The following is a 20078-nucleotide window of genomic DNA, read 5'->3' on the forward strand; positions in this document are numbered from 1 at the left end:
TCATTATTTGCTGTATCCCCTGTGGAGAAGAACAGAATCCCGTCCCTCTTGGCATTAAAAACTCCACTCCCTTGTCAGTCATCTTCCCTTCAGCAGGAGCAGAAGTTGCTTTAAACATATGCTTTAGCAAAAAATCCCATCTTATCACTCTTCTTGCTCCAGACTCTCCAACTTTTCTTCATGTTCAAGCCTAAAACTTTCCTTGATGTTTTTATTCTTCTGCTCACAGCCCTGTTTTTCAGGCTATGTTGCTGCCACAGGCTGTCCATCTATCCTTGGACATTTCTACCATGGTATGATACTGGTGACTCAATTCTTTCCTTTGAAAATTAAATATTCACCCAGTATCTCCTAGACTGGCATTTCCTTCTTGCCCACCTTTAAATTTCTAAGTCTGTCATGAAAGGGTCCCAGGCCTAGCAGGAATCTCTTGGATCAATTAAGCTCCCTCTCAATTATTATTATGATTGGTGTTGCATACACAACTGCACTGAAATAATCTCAGAATTTAATCAAACCAAATTCTTGTTCCCACTGTGCATAGAGGTTTTTTTTTACAGTAATCCTACTAATTATTAAAACTGATTGCATTCAGTGGCTGATAAATTTTACTCAAACAGATTTTGATTATCACAGCATTTGCCATCAAGTGTTGCTTTGATTTTAATATTCACTATGACATGTGCAACTACTCTGTGGTTTGCAAGAGAAAACAAACACCAAAGGAGAGTCTGGTCACAATTTATTCGCAACATCATTCACATGTACATTTTCAGTAAGATTCTGCTACAAAACCTCCAAACTCTGTAATACACAACACACCACAAATGCTAAGAGATACAAAAAAAAGTCATCAAATTGTACAATAAACATGAAATTTCCAGTCTGTGCTAAAATACGTCATTGTGAGAAAACATCTGAACCTCAGACGCTGCTGAATGCACATGAATTGCTTCAATAAACTCCTAAATGAGCAATTTAGAAAATTTCTTCGAGTAATTCTTTACCTACATGATGCTGATGATATTAAAAATGTTTCCAATATGGTCTTTAAGTTGTATTCACTAGAACAGAGACAATGAGTGAGATTTCAAGAGTCAGGGCAAGGCTCACCTTGTTGCTGGCAGGGTACTGATGCGAGTGAAGAAAACAGAGGGCTCCACCTCCACGTGGAGGCCCAGGGCAAGGTTCCTGTAGTATCCTTCAGCATGTCCTGGTCCACCAGAGTACTTGAAATTCAAAACGGCTTCCAGTGTCTAGAGGAATAAAAGTCAATTCCTTGTTAGCTATTTTTCACTACTGTGCATTTCACAAGTTCAATTAAATTAGGCCACAGAAGTGATTTGCAAATTTGCTTTCCTAACCCATCCATTCTGTTATCTCAGGAAAAAAGGCAATCTAACAAATAACTGCAGCTTAGGCAAACAGTTGCTTAATCCTTTTGAAAACTAAAGAGTGCAGCACAAAGTCAGCTGGACTTCCCTTTACATAATTCCTCTCCATATCACATTCAACATCAAAAAAATGAAAAAAGTTGCTTATAAGAGTTAGGGTTTATTAAATGCTCCACTCCTTCATACACTTGAAAAATATTCACCACTTCACTATCTAATCAAAAGCTTCAAAGTTTGGGGGCAGATAAAGATTATATAAAGCTAAAAGAATCTGGTCTCTCAACAAGTCACTGCAAACTTACTCTCATGTCCATGAACTAACAACACCTAACTGCATGCATCTTGTCTTTGTGTTCATTTTATAGGAAATGGCTGGTTAATAAATATTAAAAATGAGGATGATTCTCTAGCATGAGCCCTCTGCACTCATTGCTCTCAGCAGCACTGAGCCTTTACTTTTGTGAGGAAATTTGGGGCTTTGTGTCTTTCCCCTCGATGAACAGCATGGGAGCAGCTTCCCAGCACAGTCCCCACGTCATCATCATGTTCAAGCTCAGAACAACCCTTTGATTGATCCAAAGAGATTATTCACCACCTCCTCTTTCATTATGTTCCTGAAATATCATTTGCTGGAAGCAAGGTGAGAATTTGGGAAATGTCACTGATTTTTTTTTATTTTCTCCATTTTTATTCTGGTCTTTGGGCAGCTGCTACTGCCACACCTCAGAGCAAGGACAGAGGCAGTGCCAGCCCTCCAGCCTGAGATGGACAGCACATATTGTGCTGAAGCCTGTATCTGGAAGGACAGACACTTCTTAAAAGGTTTAGAAACAACACCAATTTCGCCTTTGTTTGGCTTTTAGCTCATTCTTTATAAAAAAAAAAGGCAAAAAATGCCAAACCTCAAGTCAACAACTTACCCAGGAAAGCAAATCTATTTGTCAGACACCATCAAGCCTCAGAAAGGTAAAAGCACTCTGCCTTTCAACTGAAGATTCACAAAAAAATTTATGAGACCTGTTATTTTTTATCATGAGCTCTAAGGAACAATCTAAAGATTTTCCAACTTACAAAAAACTCCATTTCTGTTTGATACCATTCTGTTTATAAGTCTGGCTGAAGGAAAAGAAACTGAGAGAGAAACATTTTCTTAAAATAACCACATTCCAGTGATTTAAAGAATACTAAAATCAAGAGTTTAATATTCTGTTGCATGTGTGCACTTAACTGTTCTGCCTATTTCCGACTTGCTTTTAAGTGGAATCATTTTAATTCTTAATTTAGTTTCATTAAAATTCATGAGAGTAATCTTACAATACAAATAAAACCCTTCACTGGGCACTCTGGACATACCCATCTACTCTGTTTATGTCAATTCCTAATTTGTACTTCATGAACTCAAGTTTATGTTATGTCAGAAGAGCTAATCAATATTAAACACAAAAATAAAAAAGCACAAACCCATTCAAAACATACTTCATCCTAATTAACCAGCTGGACCATTTCATAAAAATCAAAGCCAGGCTCTGTAAGTACAGGGATCTGACACTACTTATGTTGTAATGTGAGAATGGACTTCAATTTCAATTAGGGCATGGTGAAAACTCTGTGCATGTTCTGCATTACTGCTGTAATGCTCACAGAGTCCTGCTGGGAAAAGCTCCATGGTTCACTCTACACAGGACCATGGAATAAAGCTGCTTTAGCAGGACCAGCCCTATGTCATTACAGACAGACACTTAACAGATTTCAGCTTGAAAGGTCACAGAGCATCAGTATTCCAGATTCAAACTCCTTTCCATCCTAGACCAAGTGAAAAACCACCAGAAAAAAAGGCTAAAACTATAACCATTATGTGCCACTGATGAGCAGGAGAGTTTAAGGGCACCATCATAATTTTGGTCCCTTGCTGCAGTGAGGAATTTGTGGGGGAAATCCTGCTGATGATGCTGTGTCTCCTGAAATCCCACTGGAGAGAACAGGGAAAAGGAAACCCAACCATCTTCTGTTAATCCAGACAGCAGCAGGACATCCCTTCTCAACCAAAATGTAATATCTAACTGGGCACAGTAAACACTGCAGAGACAAGAGATTCTGACAACTGCAGAACACCCAAACTTCTGTTCTTTCTCTGGCCATGATGATTTGCAGGAGACTATGAATGTGCACGTGCACACAAAGAAAACTATCAGGCAGACTTTACATCAGGACTGTAGATGGATCTGTAGGGGAGGAGCATGACTGAAGGAAATAATTTTTTTTCAGGAGCCTTCAGGTGGTTAGAGAAAGTTTCATTGCTTAGGATTTATGTAATATGAACAGAAAAAAATATTTCAAAAACCCCACAACAACAAAATTCAATCTCCTTTAAAACCTCAAAAATTACTTCATCTATAACATGAAAGATTTTCCATCTCTATGATAGAAAAAAAAAATCCTACTTTCATATACCTACAAATTTAAAATAATTGACCACTCTCTCTGACATCACCTGCAGAGAATGGCCCAAATAGTAGAGCCCCCAATTTAAATAATGTTGTACCCTGACTCCTTGTGAAACCTACAGAAATCACAACCTGAGCTGCAGATTCTCTTTATCCTTAAAAATCCCAATAGGATCACTTAGATTTCTCCAAATTGCATCACTGCAGACTGAAAATGAGATGGCAAGGTATCCCTGTGAATGTCATTCTGCCAGCAGATGATCCATAAAAACCAAAGGGAAGGAAGGAGGGAGTACACCAGGCTCTCAGGGCAGGCAGGAAAAGAAGCCTATTGCCAACCATTGAACACATCTGAAATTCAGAAACCTGTGGACTTTGGGAGATTCTTGTTTTTAAGGCAGAGCACCATTCTGGAAACTCAGTGGTAAATATTTACTGTGATGGCTTTGGCTTGATAATTTTTTTATGATTTCATTGGTCCTTCCTTCTATTGATGAAGAAAAGGAAACAAAAATGTTTCTGCGTCTAAGTTCCAAATGAGAGATTCTTATCCAACAGCACCCACTACCAATGACACCTACCAGAAATATTCTGCAGATAAACTATCAAAAATTGCTGGTTTGGTTTTTCATGCATTTTTTCCTCAAAGTATTTTCAGCATAGAGCTGGCACCGGTTTGTTCTCTCAAAATATAAAGCAAAGTTAGAAAGGAACTGAGGTTTGATGCCACAAATGAAAAGCAAGCCATTGGGCACTAAAGTTTCCTCACTCACTGGCAACAGTCATCACCCACCTGCCAACACCTCAGTGGTGACTCTGAGCAGCAACACCTCTAATACTGATTTTTAATTGCCAATTCAATTGCACTCCACAGCTCAGAGCAAGTATTTCCACTGAATTACTACCACAGTACTTCCTCCACAGAAGCAGAGTCTCAAATCTAAAGAGAATTTCCACCTAATTCTATAGATTGTTGTTGCTCATGCAGAAGCTGGAACGTTACTCAGACCAGAAAACTCCAAAACAGGTTATGACAAAAGAAACAGAGAAATGAATGGAGGAAAAGCTGTGTGAAGGGCATTTCTTGTGCTGCCAAGTGAAATATGGTGCTCAGTCCTTTCTCTCTGCTTGTTCTCAACTGAGGGATGGTTGACTGAATACCAGACTCAAGAAAATCTGCCCCCCAAAGAAGTGCTCAAAGTTCTGTGTGGCAAATAACACTATTTTAGCTCAAGAATTTTCTTAGACCAAGAGCATGTTAAGGATGTATAAATCAAGGATATAAAGGCCCACCTGCAGAGATGCAATCATTATATGCTCTATGCAAAGGAAAATAAAACTTCCATAGAAGAACACAAAGCTTCATCATCATTTGTGAGCAAGGCTCACATACACTGTGCTTTCAGGTCTTCTCTAAATTCCCTTAGTACAGTAAAAATGACACTAAGTAGATCTCAGCACTTAATAGAAGATGAAATGTCAGTGCTACAGGCAGTTTGCTCCCAAGGAACTGTAGATGCTGACTGCAATGACTGAAGAAATACCAGACTGTAGCACTACAGACTCCTCCTTAAATCCACAACATTTAAAAATTAAGGTGGAAAAAAATAGCATGAAGACCAGACTCAAAAATATACAAATTCAGAACATAATCTTTCCATTTTAGCTTCTGAATGGCTTCTAGAACACAATTCTCATTAATGAGTATAACTTCTTATGCAATTAGGGCTTGAAATTTGAAAAATAATTTATTCTAGGTGTGTAACCTTCCAATACACCTTCCTTTGGAAAAGAAAAAAAATACAGATTACTTGCCCAACTGTAAACATGATTTATTCCCAAATCCTATCCTGGCTCCTGATCTGCTTCTCACCCAAATTCCCATAAGCAGCACTGGCTCCACACATTCCTGAGTGTTCAGCCATTTTTTCTGACTTTAGCCTGTTTTCTCACCTGTTGCCTTGTTTTTTCTGGTTTGGGTGTGGGATTTTCTTCCTTAAACTTACTATAAACCCCAATTTTGTTAAGTTCTCTCTGCCTCCCTCCCTCATTCCTCTTCTTCTCTGACAATTCCACTCTCATACTCAACTCTGACCAACAATCAGTAAAATCCTTATCAGTAAAAAAAGACAAGTAAAAATGTGCTACTTCATCAGTTCCATCTCACAAAAGGCACCAGAGGATCTATCTCAACAAAATTAATTTCTCCATTTCTTCTACTGTGTGGAATGCTGAAAATCTTTAAAGAGCTTTGTGTAAATAAACCATGGATCAGGAATTTCAGCTGCTGAGCTGTAACTAATTAAATGATCTGGCAGTAACAAGGAGAAAGCAAGTTTCTCCAATTAATCACACTCTTTTCAAGGGCAGCAGGTGAGCCTGGCAATGTTCAAGCTCCTGACAACACCAGAGATGTCCCCAAAAACGTGCAGGACAGGATCGACCTCAAAAAGGTTCAGTCCTGCATGCTGCAAGCTTTTAATGCAAGCACATGGGAAATGCTGGTCCAGGAACATGTTTCAGACACAAATACAGGGCATGGGACACAGCTGAATCTTTTTTATTTTAAGGAAAAGGCCAAAAAATGAGCATTGGGAAGGAAATGGAGATGCCTAAATAGCTGAAACCAAGGAAGGTAAGACTCAAATACATCAAGCTTCCACTTTGTAGCAAATTGTGAACACAAGGACTGTGTCTATGTTTAGCACTGAGCTCCAAACCCAGTCCTGGCATTTGAAAATGCACACAGTTCTGCCTGGATATTCATCTGGCTATCAAAATTAATATAGATTAGCACTTTCTTGAGCTTAATTTACAATGGTCTAACAAAAGAATTCCTGTCATTTTTGCTTCTTCCTCTCATCACTGAGTCTACAGCCCATGGTTCCACATGGTAACCTGACAAAGAATAAAGTCTGTATAAAACGAAGAGACTTAAAGGATGATTTTGTGTAAAAAAGAATGAGGCTTAATAGCAGTGTTGGGAGAAGCAAGTGGTGTCTCTATGTCCATGGGCTGAATATTCTCCTGCCCACCTGTACTCAGGAGGATAAAAGGGAAAAAAAAAAAAAAAACAACAACACTCCCACACTGCTAAAGAGGAAAAACAGAGACACTTTTGGTCAGCTTCAAATTCTATAATTCTCCTTGGGAGGACAAAACTCTCCAATCTAATAGGAAAAAAATATCTGCCACTTAAATGACAGAAGCATCATGTCTATTCATCCCCAAAGAAAGAATAGCACTGCTGGAATCTGGGGTTTGAGATCTGCACAACTCGTTAGCATGGAGTCTCTGGATCCAACTCCCTGAAGGACCTGAATCTTGATCTCCTCAAAACTTCTTCCATGCAGGAATTCACAGCATTCCTTTGCACTCAGACCTTCCTTTACTTAAAATGCTGATGTTGAAAGGACATTTGGGAAGAGGAGTTCAGCAGCTGCTATGAGGAGAGCATCAAGACTTTACACCCCACAAGAGTTAATTCAAGGTATTGTTTCAAAATTGAAAACAAATTGTTTCTCTCTAATGTCTTTAGTGTCTGGCACAAATTTAGGCTGCCCAAGAAAGGTCCGTATTAAGAAATGAAGATAAGAATTTGATCACACCAACAAATTTTTCTGCCTGTAGAAAATACTATTATTATTATTATTATTTTAAAAAATTCTATAATAAATTGAATTTTTAATTGAAAGTAATTGTTGTGAAAAAGTACACAGCAATACCACAGAATCATAGATTCAATAAGGTTGTAAAAGACTTCCAAGATCATCAAGTCCAACCATGAACTTACGATAGGCAGGAAGAGATCCATTTGCTTTGCAGAAAGAGATTTATTCATTGCACTCTCACTGGACAGTATCAGTCTCTTCAGTCATGGCTATCCTTTCTGATACACAAAATGTCCTTTAAGCTTTTTGCATTTTCATAGATGATATGACTGACCTCTTTTATTTTTTTTTTTATTTTTGCTAAAACATATATCCTATGTTTTTAAAGAGAATTTAAGCACCCAAGAAAGCACCTATACTTTTGTCTGCATGCCAATCCTGAAGCAAATCTGAATCCACTGGAATACTTCATTGGTCAAGGTAAAATTCCTAATTTTGCCCAAGTAAGAAAAGGAGATTCTCCCTGTAGATATTGTTCCTTAGAGCACCAAACAGTGCAGTAATTGATAGCAGGAGCCCTGAGACATGCATTATAAAAAGGACATGCATATGTAATGATCTTGTAGTGCATATGTAATCATCCTCCTGGACCCAACTGCAGCACACACTCTCCATGCTAATTTTTTCTCTTCTGTATTCTATTGAAAATACACTTGGCAACTACAAAAGCCAGGATAAAATTCTTAACAACTGATTAAGCAATGAAATAAACTGTGCCTCTGCAGCAAGTCAGACCTTTAAGACATGTACAAATACAAACAGAGCCCACATAGCCACTCCTGTTAAGCTTCTCTATCAGTCTGCCACACAATTCAATGTAATTTGTAGCACCTGTGTTAACAGGTGACTTTACACACCCAGCTTGGTGAACAAGGTGCCTGTTGTGTGCAGCTCTGGTGCAGTGTTACTCAGGTGACTTTCAGCAGCAATTCTTGCACCACACCAGAGTTTATGGAGCTCATCCATCCACGTTTCTGTCTAGTTAAACCCCTGAACAATGAAAGTGCTGCATCTCTCAGCAAAAATAGCACAATGGCAAGTAGCTGAAGCTAAATATAGCTCCTGCAGGCATATACTGGGAATTAAATAGTACATTTTACCCCTCCCCAACCTTAAATCAGTAAGCTTCAACAAGGAATCTCTAGTTAATACACACAGGAGCTCAATAAATCCCCCTTAAGCTTACAAGGCATATTCTGAATCTGTGCAGGCTAAAAATAGCCATGTTTATAATGAGAATGGAGATGTGAGCAGAATAATATTAAGTTTAAAAGCAGGCCTGGTGTAGTCATTCTGCATTAATAAATAGGGTGAATCAAAGGTCGCTCTGACAAACAGATACACAGGCTGACAGATAAAATATAATCTCCAGCAATCTTGTACTGAAGAGCATTCATCTCTCATTAAACTCTGCATTTCCTAATTGACTATTGCAGCCACACATTCACAAGTGATTTTGTGCACATTTTTTAGCTGGAATACAAGTTGTTAGTTCCTAAAGACAGAAGGGAGGAATACACAGCATAATTCCCCTGGACAATATTCCCTCCTAGAGTTTAAATCCCCTCTGGAAATATTCAGGAAATACATAATTATTTTTGTTTTATTAATCACAGAATTCTGCCTTCTTTAATTAAAGGCAAATTGCATCCAGGCCTCCTGGGTCCTACTATTGCAGCTGGATGCCCAAGGGGCTGATGCCCATTCTCAGCTGCCTCAGAGGTTTTACCTCCCTGAGCCTGAGTCCCAGCACTGCTGACCACAGCTATCACAGCATCTCATTCTTGGCTGGGCTACAGATGAGAGATTAAAAATAATTTAAACACAAGTAACTTTTCTGTGGAACATTCCCATGGAGAGTTTTCTGTCTGCTGACACTAAACTGCAAAATGTGTTAGAAAAATGTGCTGGGGAACAAGGCAGCCCTGCATGCTAGTCTTGGAGGATGAGAAGGAACAGAGGGGCAAGTCAGAACACATGTTCCTTAATAGCTTCTCTGATTCTGAAATCTTAGAATGACATCAGCTGGAAGGGACCTTAAAGACCATCTCATTCCAACCCCCCTGGCATGGGAACACCTTCCACTAAACCGAGTTGCTCAGAGCCCCATCCAGTTTGGCCTCGAGCAATTCTGGAAATGGGGCAGCCACAGCTTCTCTGGGCAACCTGTGCCAGGGCCTCAGCACCCTCATAGTAAAGAATGTTTTTGCTTTTATCTAAACCAAGCCTACTCCCTTTCAGCTGGAAGCCACTCCTCTTTGTCCTGTCACTCCAGGCCCTTGCAGTCTCTGTCCACCTTTCCTGTTGGCTCCCTGCAGGTACTGGAAGGCCACAATGAGGTCATCCTGAAGCCATCTATTCTCTTCAACAACCCCAATTCTCTCAGTCTTTCCTTGCAGCAGAGGTGCTCCATCTCTCCAATCATCTTGGTGGCCTCCTCTGGACTTGCTGCAACAGCTCCATGTCCTTCCTGTGCTGGGCCCCAAAGCTGGACACAGCACTGCAGGTGAGGTCTGACCAGAGGAGAAGGGCAGAATCTCCTCCCTTGACCAGCTGCCCACAGTGCTTTGGATAAATCCTGCCCTGACTCTGAAGTAGGAAGGTAGAAAGAGAGAATAAATGCAGGGACATATGTTGATGAAGAAATCACAGACATATACACACCCTTCCAAGGGGAAATTTCTCTACGTGGAGACCACCTGGTTCTCCCAGCAATGGCTAGGAACGTGCTGGGTGCTGTAAAGCAGCATCACTGCATGTATTTTCTCACTGAAACCTGCTCAGATCACCCTCTAGGCAGAGTCCCCAGGAGTAAAGGCACAAATGCTGGCAGATCCCTTCTCACTAAAGGCACACCCCAGTCAGAGGTGGATAAAACCAAGATGTGGGCATAACAAAGATACAGCATAAAAACCCCACATGTCATGAAACCCTAAATGAAATTACATATAAACCTAGTCACAATTCAGAAAGAACTTCAGAATAAACCAGAAACAAGTGCTGAAGAAGTGACTCCCAGCTGGGACTGACCCCTCTGCTCATTGCTGCTGCTCATTCACAGGCAGGTCACCTCTCACTTTGGAGAGAGCAAGCACAGGTCTTTCTTTAATAGCTCCACACCACATCTGGCTGCCCCAGACTCAGCAAACAAGCACTGCCTCCCAGAATATATTCCCAGTTTACCAAGTGAGATTTTTACAAAGCTCTACAACACTTCTAAGGTCTGCAAATGGTGAGTGCAGGGTGAGTCCTCCTCCAACCTTCCCACAAAAGCAACACCACCAAGCCTCAACAGGCTGATATGCAACAACCTCAAGTCCCTGGGTAACACCACAAAGTTATTCAGTTTTTTTTTTTCATTCCAAACATTTCTACACTGTTTCACTCTTCCTCAACCCCTTCCCTGTTCCTTCTATTTCCACCATGTCCTTTGTGAGAAAAGAGGGTAAGATTGCACACAAAGAGAGGTAAAGAAAAAACTTCTTGGTTTGTTCTCTATTCCTTTACTTTCTTATATTCTGTTTGCCTTTGTAGAGCATCTCATGCTTCCAAGATCTCTACCCTGCACTGCAATGGTTAATTCAGAGCCCATCACTGTGCATTTGGAATTAAGACTCCAGATTCTTCATGTGCATTAACTTCACCATGCATATGTGGATCAGTGCTGATCTTCACCTCAAACTTTAACCCCCCACCCCTATTGCAGGATAAGCCTGTAATCCCTAAGAGCTGGTTTCCATGTGTGCTACCTTGATGATCTTTGGCACATTCCTAATCACCCTAATGCCCAGATCCTTTAAGAGCATGCACAGGCACAACACAATCCCAAGGAATTAGGCAGGAGACCACCCTGCAGTGTGCAAACGAGCCACTTATCCTGCCTTGAACCAGCTCAACTCACGTTGGGACATTCACTTTCATCTCACAGCACACTTACCTCTCTCAAAGAGCTTTTTGTCAGAGTCTCTGGGAGTGTTTTAGGAATCAAGTGAGCAGTATCAATGATTTTCTCTTTTTTTCAGGAGCTCTGAACATGCTTCAAAGGACTCGGACAGATTTGCTTACCATGATGCTGCCCTTCATTAACAAAACCCAGTTCAACAGTACCCCAACAAATGTATCCTATAATACATATACATATATATACATACATATCCTATAATACCCTATACCCCTAACAACATATGTACCCTATAACCCAATATAATAACCCTGAAACTCTGCAGTTTCATTTCTGGTTTTACCACATCTACCAACAGTAAGTATAAAATAACTGCTTTAATCGCTCTGCTTCTGCAATGGCAACATACAACTTAACTTCTCAAAGTTACAAACTTTTGAACCACCAGAGAATATGAAAATAATATTCCAGACAAAGAAGGAAGAATCACATGCACCCCCTATGGGCGCAAGGTCTTACAGAGGTCCAGAGTTTCTATTTTATATCACAGGGATCCATCCCATACAAATGGTTTCATGAAGGTTTCAAATCCACTCACTGTTCAAAACACTCCGCTCAAGCCAGCTCACTTCACTATGTGTATAATTTTTATTCATAATATTATTGTACTACACTCTGAAGAAAAAATATACTCACACCCTAAAAGGTAAAAATCCTCCTCTTCAATAACTGAAGTAACTTTAAAAGAAACAATGCATCCAGCAAACCAGAAAAAGAAAATCAAATTCTATAAAAGACTCTTGGAAATGATCAGATTTTTATTGGAGAGCGCTTTGGAATTCTTGGGTTAAACAATCCTAATTTTTTCAGGAATTCCTCTGATTAGAAGGGATAAGCCCAATTAGTGAATTTTCAAAAGTAGAAGCAAATGAAGAAAGGAGCTTTAAAAGAGGAATGCTTGAAGAACTTTATCTATAGATCTGTTTATTCAGCACAGACATTAACACATAAATATGAGAGACTGAGCACTTCAGATTTTTCAGCTGCTGCTTGGGTTGGAAAAAATTGCTCCAGTAGCACAATCACTTTTAAAATCAAGTAAAGTTACCAAGCTAAATTTATCACTGATTTAATGAGTTTAATGTGGAATGAATAGTGCAAATTCCTACTCCTTAATACGATGATCAAAACTAATAGAATGAGAAAATAGTGAAATTAGTTTTCAAGAACTAAGACTTCAGAAATTAAATCTGTCCTCTAGTCTGGCTAGAAATGGGTTCTTTGAGTTGCAGAAAAGCAGCACTTTCCATTCTGATATATTTTTCTTCTTTCCCTGGGCAGGCTCTTTGAAAGTCAATCTGCCAAGCAACCAAGCCTTTAGTCACACCAATAAAACACACAGTCAGTGCTCCTATAAACTCTCAGTATGTGATTCCCTCAAAAGTTTCCCCTCAGGACAGGGAATCTGGACTTAGCTCTTCAGTAAACATATGAAAAATAATTGCAGATATGAGTCAGATATAAAGATGACATGAAAATTAATTTCCACTCTTCATTGACCCCATTCTGGCACAATTCAGGCAGGTGGACACAGCCTCTGCTGGCTGGCTCCAGTCCCACCTGCACTGAGGATTCCTGAAGGCTAAGAATACACTTTAAATTCTGTGATGTTACAAAAATACAGACAAATTTTCCAGAGGCAAAGGTCACAAAGCAAATGAGAGGTGTAACACAGGCTCTCTCAGAAATCCAGATTTATAAAGGACTTGTCAGTGACAATTTGACCAGTCTGCAGCAAGTGTTTGGTGCTGATTTCTGAGCATGAGCTCAGACAATACTTGCACCAATCCTGTTTTCCAGCTGCCACTACTGACACATCTGTATTCTTCACACAGAGCAATAATGCTCTAAAAATAACAGATCATCCTACAAAAATAACATTAAAAAAGGAAGGAAAGAAGGAGTCCAGGAAGGACGGACTCCAGGAAGGAAGGATCTGGGTTTTTTTTGCTTGCAGCAGTAGAATCCAGTTATGCTTTAGCAGCATCTGGACTTTTCAGCGGAAAGTTTGTACTTAACAATCACATCCACATGCTGTTTTTCTGCTTAGTCTAGTTACCTGATGTTTAAACCACTATTTTGATTTTATTTAGGATGCTAACTTGATTCCCACCCTAAGGGGTTAGCGCACACTTAAGACCATTACAAATGCTTACTTTAAAAACACATTGAGTCACCTCTGAGCACTTCATAAATATGCAGCAGGAAACTCCCAAACAGTGACTCATAATTTCAGAGGTTTAAAACATAATCATGCATTTTCTAACTGTTACTCAAACTCGATTAAATCCTAAGTGAAACCCATCCTTGTTCTGTGAATTCCACTTGACCACCCATTAAGCTTGGCAGAAAAAAGAGCACAATGGGAAAATACAACCAAAAGCAGAAAACTGGGAAGAGTGCTGACTCTTAACAGCTCCTATGGAAACACTATTTCATCTAAACATACACTGAATATTCTTCACCTTATAATTGATGCCATGAGTGGCTTTTGTCTTTACCTTATTTTGAATGAATGACTGAGGAAAACAAACAAACAATGAAACAAATTTGACAAATTTGTTTTTATCTAGAAAAAAGAAGAACAACATGCAACAATCTCCAAGTTTCTTCTCCATAAAATTCTACTTGTGTACACTTATTTAGAGATGCAACTCAAGAAACCTGACTCACTCCTGGTCAGACAATGCATTGAGATGCTCTAGCTACCTATTCCTACAGAATTATGATGCTAAGAATACATGCTTAATGGGCTACTCTGCTAAACATCACCATAATACTTCTATTTCATCCCAAAATGGATTTTTTTTTAATTTTGACATAACAAAAAATATAATTACGGCAAACATTGTGATTTCTGTAAAATTAAGAACTCCTTATAAATTAATTCTCCTAAATCTTAGTAAAATACTGGCTTTGTTAGAAATCATTTCACCAAAAGGCAAGTTAATGTATCCACACTGTAACAAACACAGAGGTGTTAATGCTTCAATTTACAGCAGCAACACCAGCTAAAAGAAAGGAATAATTTTTGGTATGATCCCAGGTAATTACACAATAGTCAGTAGTCAAAAGAAACAGTCTCCTATTCTTGAAATATTTCTATAGAGTAATAAACTTTCAGACAGAAAAAGAGAGTAGGGAAAAAGGACAATTCAAATAATTATGATAGAACAGCAATTTTATTTTTGAATTCAATTTTATTTAACCAGAATGATGGGTCTTTGCTTTATTTAAAACCAATTTTTTTTTTGTCTTTAGCTTGTTTGGGAGATTTCAGGTGTTTTGAGGTTTCTTGGGTGGATTTTTTGGGTTTTGCTGGGTTTTTTTTTTTTTTTGACAGGAGTAATTACATTAAAATTAGATTTTTTAGAAATTAGATTTCTTTACAAAGTGTCAAAATATGTAATTTCAGCTATCCAGAATTCATTCTATGCCCACTTTCTTTAGCTCAATAATTAGAACACGGTCAGGAATTGTATCATTCAAAGGTCAGGAACTGTTTGCAATAAATTTGTATGACACAGTTTTTCTTCTTTAACAGAAGAAAAACAGTAGCCAAAAGTTGCTTTTAAAAGTCAAGCAACAACTAAGCATCAGTACTTGACTCCATATTCCTGCATCTACATGACAAGTGTCACACCCTGCTTTAAAAAATATAATAAGATTATAAAGAATCAAGTTGTTCTTGTCCATCTCTAAGAGTTTAATTTTATCACACCAAATGGTAAACAATCTGTTTGGCAACTTATGATCTATTTTTACCAGGTAGCAGGAGCGTAACTTTTTCCTATTGAAATAAAGACACACAAGAAAGCAGTTTAAATATATCACAGCTTTAATATAGGAGAAGTGTAAATTACTCCTAAGGTCTCTGCTTGAGGGTTGATTGGTAATTGTTTGACTAAGGCAACCCACCCGCATTCAATCCAGGTCAGAAAGAAAAACCTAAATGATTTTTAAAAAAGGAAATTAACTTTTCTGAAGTAGACAAGAAACCCTAATGAGTTGTGAAAAAATGAAATTTGTTAGACTTACATGTAATATTACAAATATTTGATAATACACTTGTGCCAAGGTAACTGCATTAAGCTCAAAATGTTAAAAAGAATCATCCAAGTTTAAAATACCACAGGATAATATGAACCACAACATTATGATGGGACCTGAAGTCAGCCCAGTTTTGGAATAGAAACTGGGCTTCTGTCTCCTACCATCCTCTCTTTCTATCCTCTTCTATCTTCTAGAAGTTATAATATTCTGAGAACTGGTATAATTTCAAAATAAATAAATAGAAAATTGAACAGAATTTTGAAAGCTTTGTAAGTAAGTTTCCCCTGCCCACTATACTCTTACACTTTTTTAATCATTATCACCTTGGTGATAATCCACCATGGGACATTATGGGGACACTTTCAGGACTTGGTTTGTCTGGATCAGGAAGATGCTTTTGTAGTCAGTCTCCTCCTCACTGTGTCTTTGTCTTTGTTCCCTTTGGAGGGTGGTCTTGAAGAATAAAACTAGATCATTTCTGGGTGAATTATGAGGGCTGCATCAGGAGAACCACCAGCAGGTCTGGCCAGGGGTGATCTTTCCCCTCTGCTCAGCCCTGCTGAGATCCCTCAGGAGAGCTGTGCCCAGTGCTGGGCTCCCCAGCCCAGGAGAGACACAGACATTGGAGCAAGTCCTGCCCAGGGTCACCAAAGGCTGAGGAATTTGACCACCTGAGGAGAGACTGGAGTATTCTGCCTGGATAAGAGAAGGCTCAGGGAGATCACACCCATCCACATAAACACCCAGTGTGATGGCCTAAAGAAGATGGAGCCAACTGGGTTCCAACAGAAAGATGAGGAGCAATGAAATACAGAAAATCCCCTTCAGTCACAAGGAAGAGCTTTATGATTGTTAGCACAGACAAATGCTAGAATAGGTTATAAAGTGTCCATTCTTGAAGATATCCAAAATCTGAGTGGACATGGCCATGAGAAAGCTGCTGTAGCTGACCCTGCTTTGACCAGTTGTGCTGGGCCAGACCATTTTGAGACATCCTTTCCAAAAAAAAAAGGATACTGTGATAGCAAATTGGAAGGTGCACTCCATCCTCTACCAGACATTCAAGTCCATAAGGTCAAGTTAGAGACAGTCTGAAATAAAATCCACCCCTCCTCTAAAGCACTGGCAGCACAGACATCTTATCCTCAGGACTCCCTGCTTCACTTTAAAACTCTGCAGGCTTTTTTGCCACATTTCTTACAAATGTAAATCCATTTTGTCACCAGAGAGAGATGATGATCCAATTTTTGCAGCTCCAGTGAGTGTCCCTGGCTGCTGACGTCTAACATCCTGATGGCAGAGCTTCCATCCTTTCAGCCATTCCTTTTCCCCTCTTCTCAGTACTCACTTGCTGAATCTCCCCTTGTGAGCCTTCTGATCTGCTTCCACAAATGGAAAATTCTCTCCCACTCCAGAAGGTTCATGTGGGTTTTCTGCTTCCTTTTTCTACCTCTATCGGGGTCAGGATTGAAAGCACTTGAGACACTAGTTCCTGTTCAGACTCAGGTGTTTATTGTTTCTTATCAATGCTACAGCCTCACAGCAGTGAGTTCTGCAGTCTTTCATTAGCAAGGCACAAAATGGCCAACTATCTCTTGTTACAAGGTCTTTTAAGGCTAAACTATGCAATTAAGCAATGATTAAGAAATGATTAAGAAATGATACCTAAATTATTTTAACCCAGTAACTGATCCCTCAAATCCTGCAATGTGGACTTTCCTGTCCAATTACAAACACCACCCAAACTCATGAAGAAGAAGGAAGAAGAAGGTAAAGAAGAAGACGGTGTCTCCACCCTAACACCTCCATTTTGCTTCATATTTATTACTATATTCTAAAACCCCAAACTCTAACTTTTCCACCCTGTGATATTACACACTTCTAACCAACTACACACCCGGAATCCCAGTGCTATTAATCAATTTGGAAACCTTCTCCACAGCCTCAGGTGAAATGCAGTGTTCTCTTGCAGGTCTGTGCCTTTCAGCACAGAAAGTTTAAAATTCTCAGCATCCAGGGTTTCAACAGTTCAGAACAGGCAGCAGCCAGGACACAGCAGGCAGGGATCTTCCTGCCACCTTCTCTGCCACCCAGGGAAGCCCTTAGAACAAACACAGCCCACAGCTCCTCTTACCTGAACACCTCTGAGTTGAGCTGTGTAACACACGTGACTGATTGAGCATTTTTAAGGGTTATAATCAACTTCAGCACTCTCTAAAGTGCTGTGGACAACAGTCTGCACCATTCCAAGTATACCCCAAATTCACAAAAGTAACTTGCTCATGTTCTCAGGCACTTAAATGCAACTTTTGTGCTTGATTGATGAAATCCATGTCCATCACCACCTTGAGCTTCTTTCCAGCTTTTTTGTGTGCTTCATTGAGCACAAGTAGAAAAACTCCCAAGCTTTTCTCAGCAGGGTTCAGCCACCTGCTTCACTGAGCTCTGATGTGTTAAGTTAAATATACAAGATTTCTTTTATTTCCTAATTTCGCTCTAGTTTAATCCTTTCCAACTACATGACATAAAGAGATCCAAGGGTAGGACAAGCAAGTGTTCATGTAAGGTTTTATAAAAACATGGTACAGCTAGACAGCATTTCAGCCTGTTTCCCATTTAATATTTCAAATCATATAGATAGAAAAATGAGAATGAAAAGTGAGAAGACAACTTTTACAAATTTAAATAAAAATGGGGTTGCTTTTGACATACATAAATTCCACCTTTTCCATTTACAGGATTGCCAGTTGTCTTGATTTTTGTCACAGGAGACTCCCAGTTTTGATAGACCTGTCATGTGCCCTGTCAAACAAACTTACAAGATATTGTAAAATGTGTAGAGGGAAGTATCTTTCTACTGTGGTGTGGGGATGACAGCTTTATGAACGATGTCAAGGAAAAATGTTGTTCTACAGAGCAAATATCTGGCAAGTTATTATACACTGCTCACCCACTGCCCACATTACTCAAATATTTCAGGCCTTGCTCTCCCTTTCTTCCTGCTTCAAATTCAAATATTTTACTTTTTCATAGGCTATTTAAAAAATATAAAGAAAGGCCAACACAATGAACAACTTAAGTTTGGTAATTGGAGAGAGAATAATTAGGAGGTTTAGCCATATAATGGAGATTGTAATAGAAACTTAAACTACAAATGTCCTGTTAAGTGGCTGCATGTTTTCACTGATTCTCTTGAAGTAATAACACCATGTTATGTGTACTGTCATATTTTGAAGTGCTTCTTTGAAACATCTGATGCAATAATCAATACATGAGCATACAAATATAAATAAAAAATAAATCCTGGCTTGCACTAAGAGTTCTAATACAAATTGACTCCCTAAAAAGTTAAAAATCAGTACAATAATGTAAAGAATAGGTGCTTTATACTTCAGATTTCTTGCAGCTCACATTCTTGATAGAATGCATCTTCAAAAATATTTAAGGTAGCATGTTTTAAATGTTCATTTGCTGTTCTGTCTTTCAGTTTAAAAAGTACTACATGACATGTCTGAAGTTTTCCATAGCTGGAAAACTGTTCACCTGCATTTACTGAGAGATTCACTGCTATAATCTAAAAGGAAAGAGTCTTTATCCTAACTAAGATAAAATTCACCAATGGCACAGTCTGCAGAGAAAAGTTCTCAGTTCATACTTCTAAGAAATGGCCACATACAGCAACAAAAACAGGATATCTAAAGAACAGTTACAGAACACCAAATACCTCTCAAAATACCCACTCTCCCGGTCACAAATAGTATGAGATTCCTTGAAAATGAGAGGAGAAATGAGTGTGAATGTCTTTTTCTGCACAAAATAAAGCTGAATTCTACATATTTAGTAACCCTCACTGATCCTCTCTTCTCTGATCCTGCTGAAGGTTTCTCTGAATCCAGAAGAACTTTCACCATCTCCCTCCTTCAAGTGTATCTTCACATCTTCAAAGACCTCCAGTATGTCAAGCATATGGACTGTGAAGCACTGACTTCAAAAGCAAAATAAAAGCCTGGTCCCCAGTCTATGGGACACGCTCATGTGTGTGGGACACACTAATTCTGCATCACAGTTTCTATCAGTGTCCAACAGAGCCATCAGGCTTAGCAGTACCCTCTGTCCAGATCTGCAGTTCTGAGCAAGTACTGGCATCATGTTTGCCACCTGTCAATCAGTGCACAGGCACAGAGATGGCTGAAAGCAGGAGGTGACAAACTGCAGTTGGCAACTTAAACCATCACAGACTTCCCAGAGGTGCTTAGGGTGCAGCAAGAGTGGTTTTTTTTTTGGTGGGTTTTTTTTTGGTTTTTTTTTTTGGGTTTTTTTTTTTTTGGGTTTTTTTTTTTTTTGGGGGGGGTTTTTTTTGGTTTGGTTTGTTTTTTTTTTTTTTGTTCATTCCCACCACATTATTCTCCACATAAAATTTTTCAGCCTGGAAAAGGGAAGGCCTCAGGGGGACTTAATTGCAGCCTTCAGCACCTGAAAGGAGCCCACAGGAAAGACAGAGACACACTTTACAATGGCATTTAGTGACAGGACAAGGAGGAATGGCTTCAAATTG

General features: G+C 39.1%; 1 protein-coding gene across 3 annotated transcripts in view; it reads right to left on the reverse strand.

Moving 5' to 3' along the window:
• TRAPPC9 (trafficking protein particle complex subunit 9) overlaps positions 1–20078 on the reverse strand; it is a 451119-nt gene that overhangs the window by 297773 nt on the left and 133268 nt on the right. For 2 of the 3 annotated variants that reach the window (XM_053951519.1, XM_053951609.1), the window contains exon 18: positions 1114–1256. In XM_053951519.1, coding sequence (XP_053807494.1) covers positions 1114–1256 — 143 coding nt within the window. Of the gene's footprint in view, positions 1–767; positions 1257–20078 lie in introns of those variants that run through there. The other variant, XM_053951698.1, reaches the window with a different exon arrangement.

The sequence above is a fragment of the Vidua chalybeata genome, chromosome 1 (assembly GCF_026979565.1).
Source record: "Vidua chalybeata isolate OUT-0048 chromosome 1, bVidCha1 merged haplotype, whole genome shotgun sequence".
NCBI lineage: Eukaryota > Metazoa > Chordata > Aves > Passeriformes > Viduidae > Vidua > Vidua chalybeata.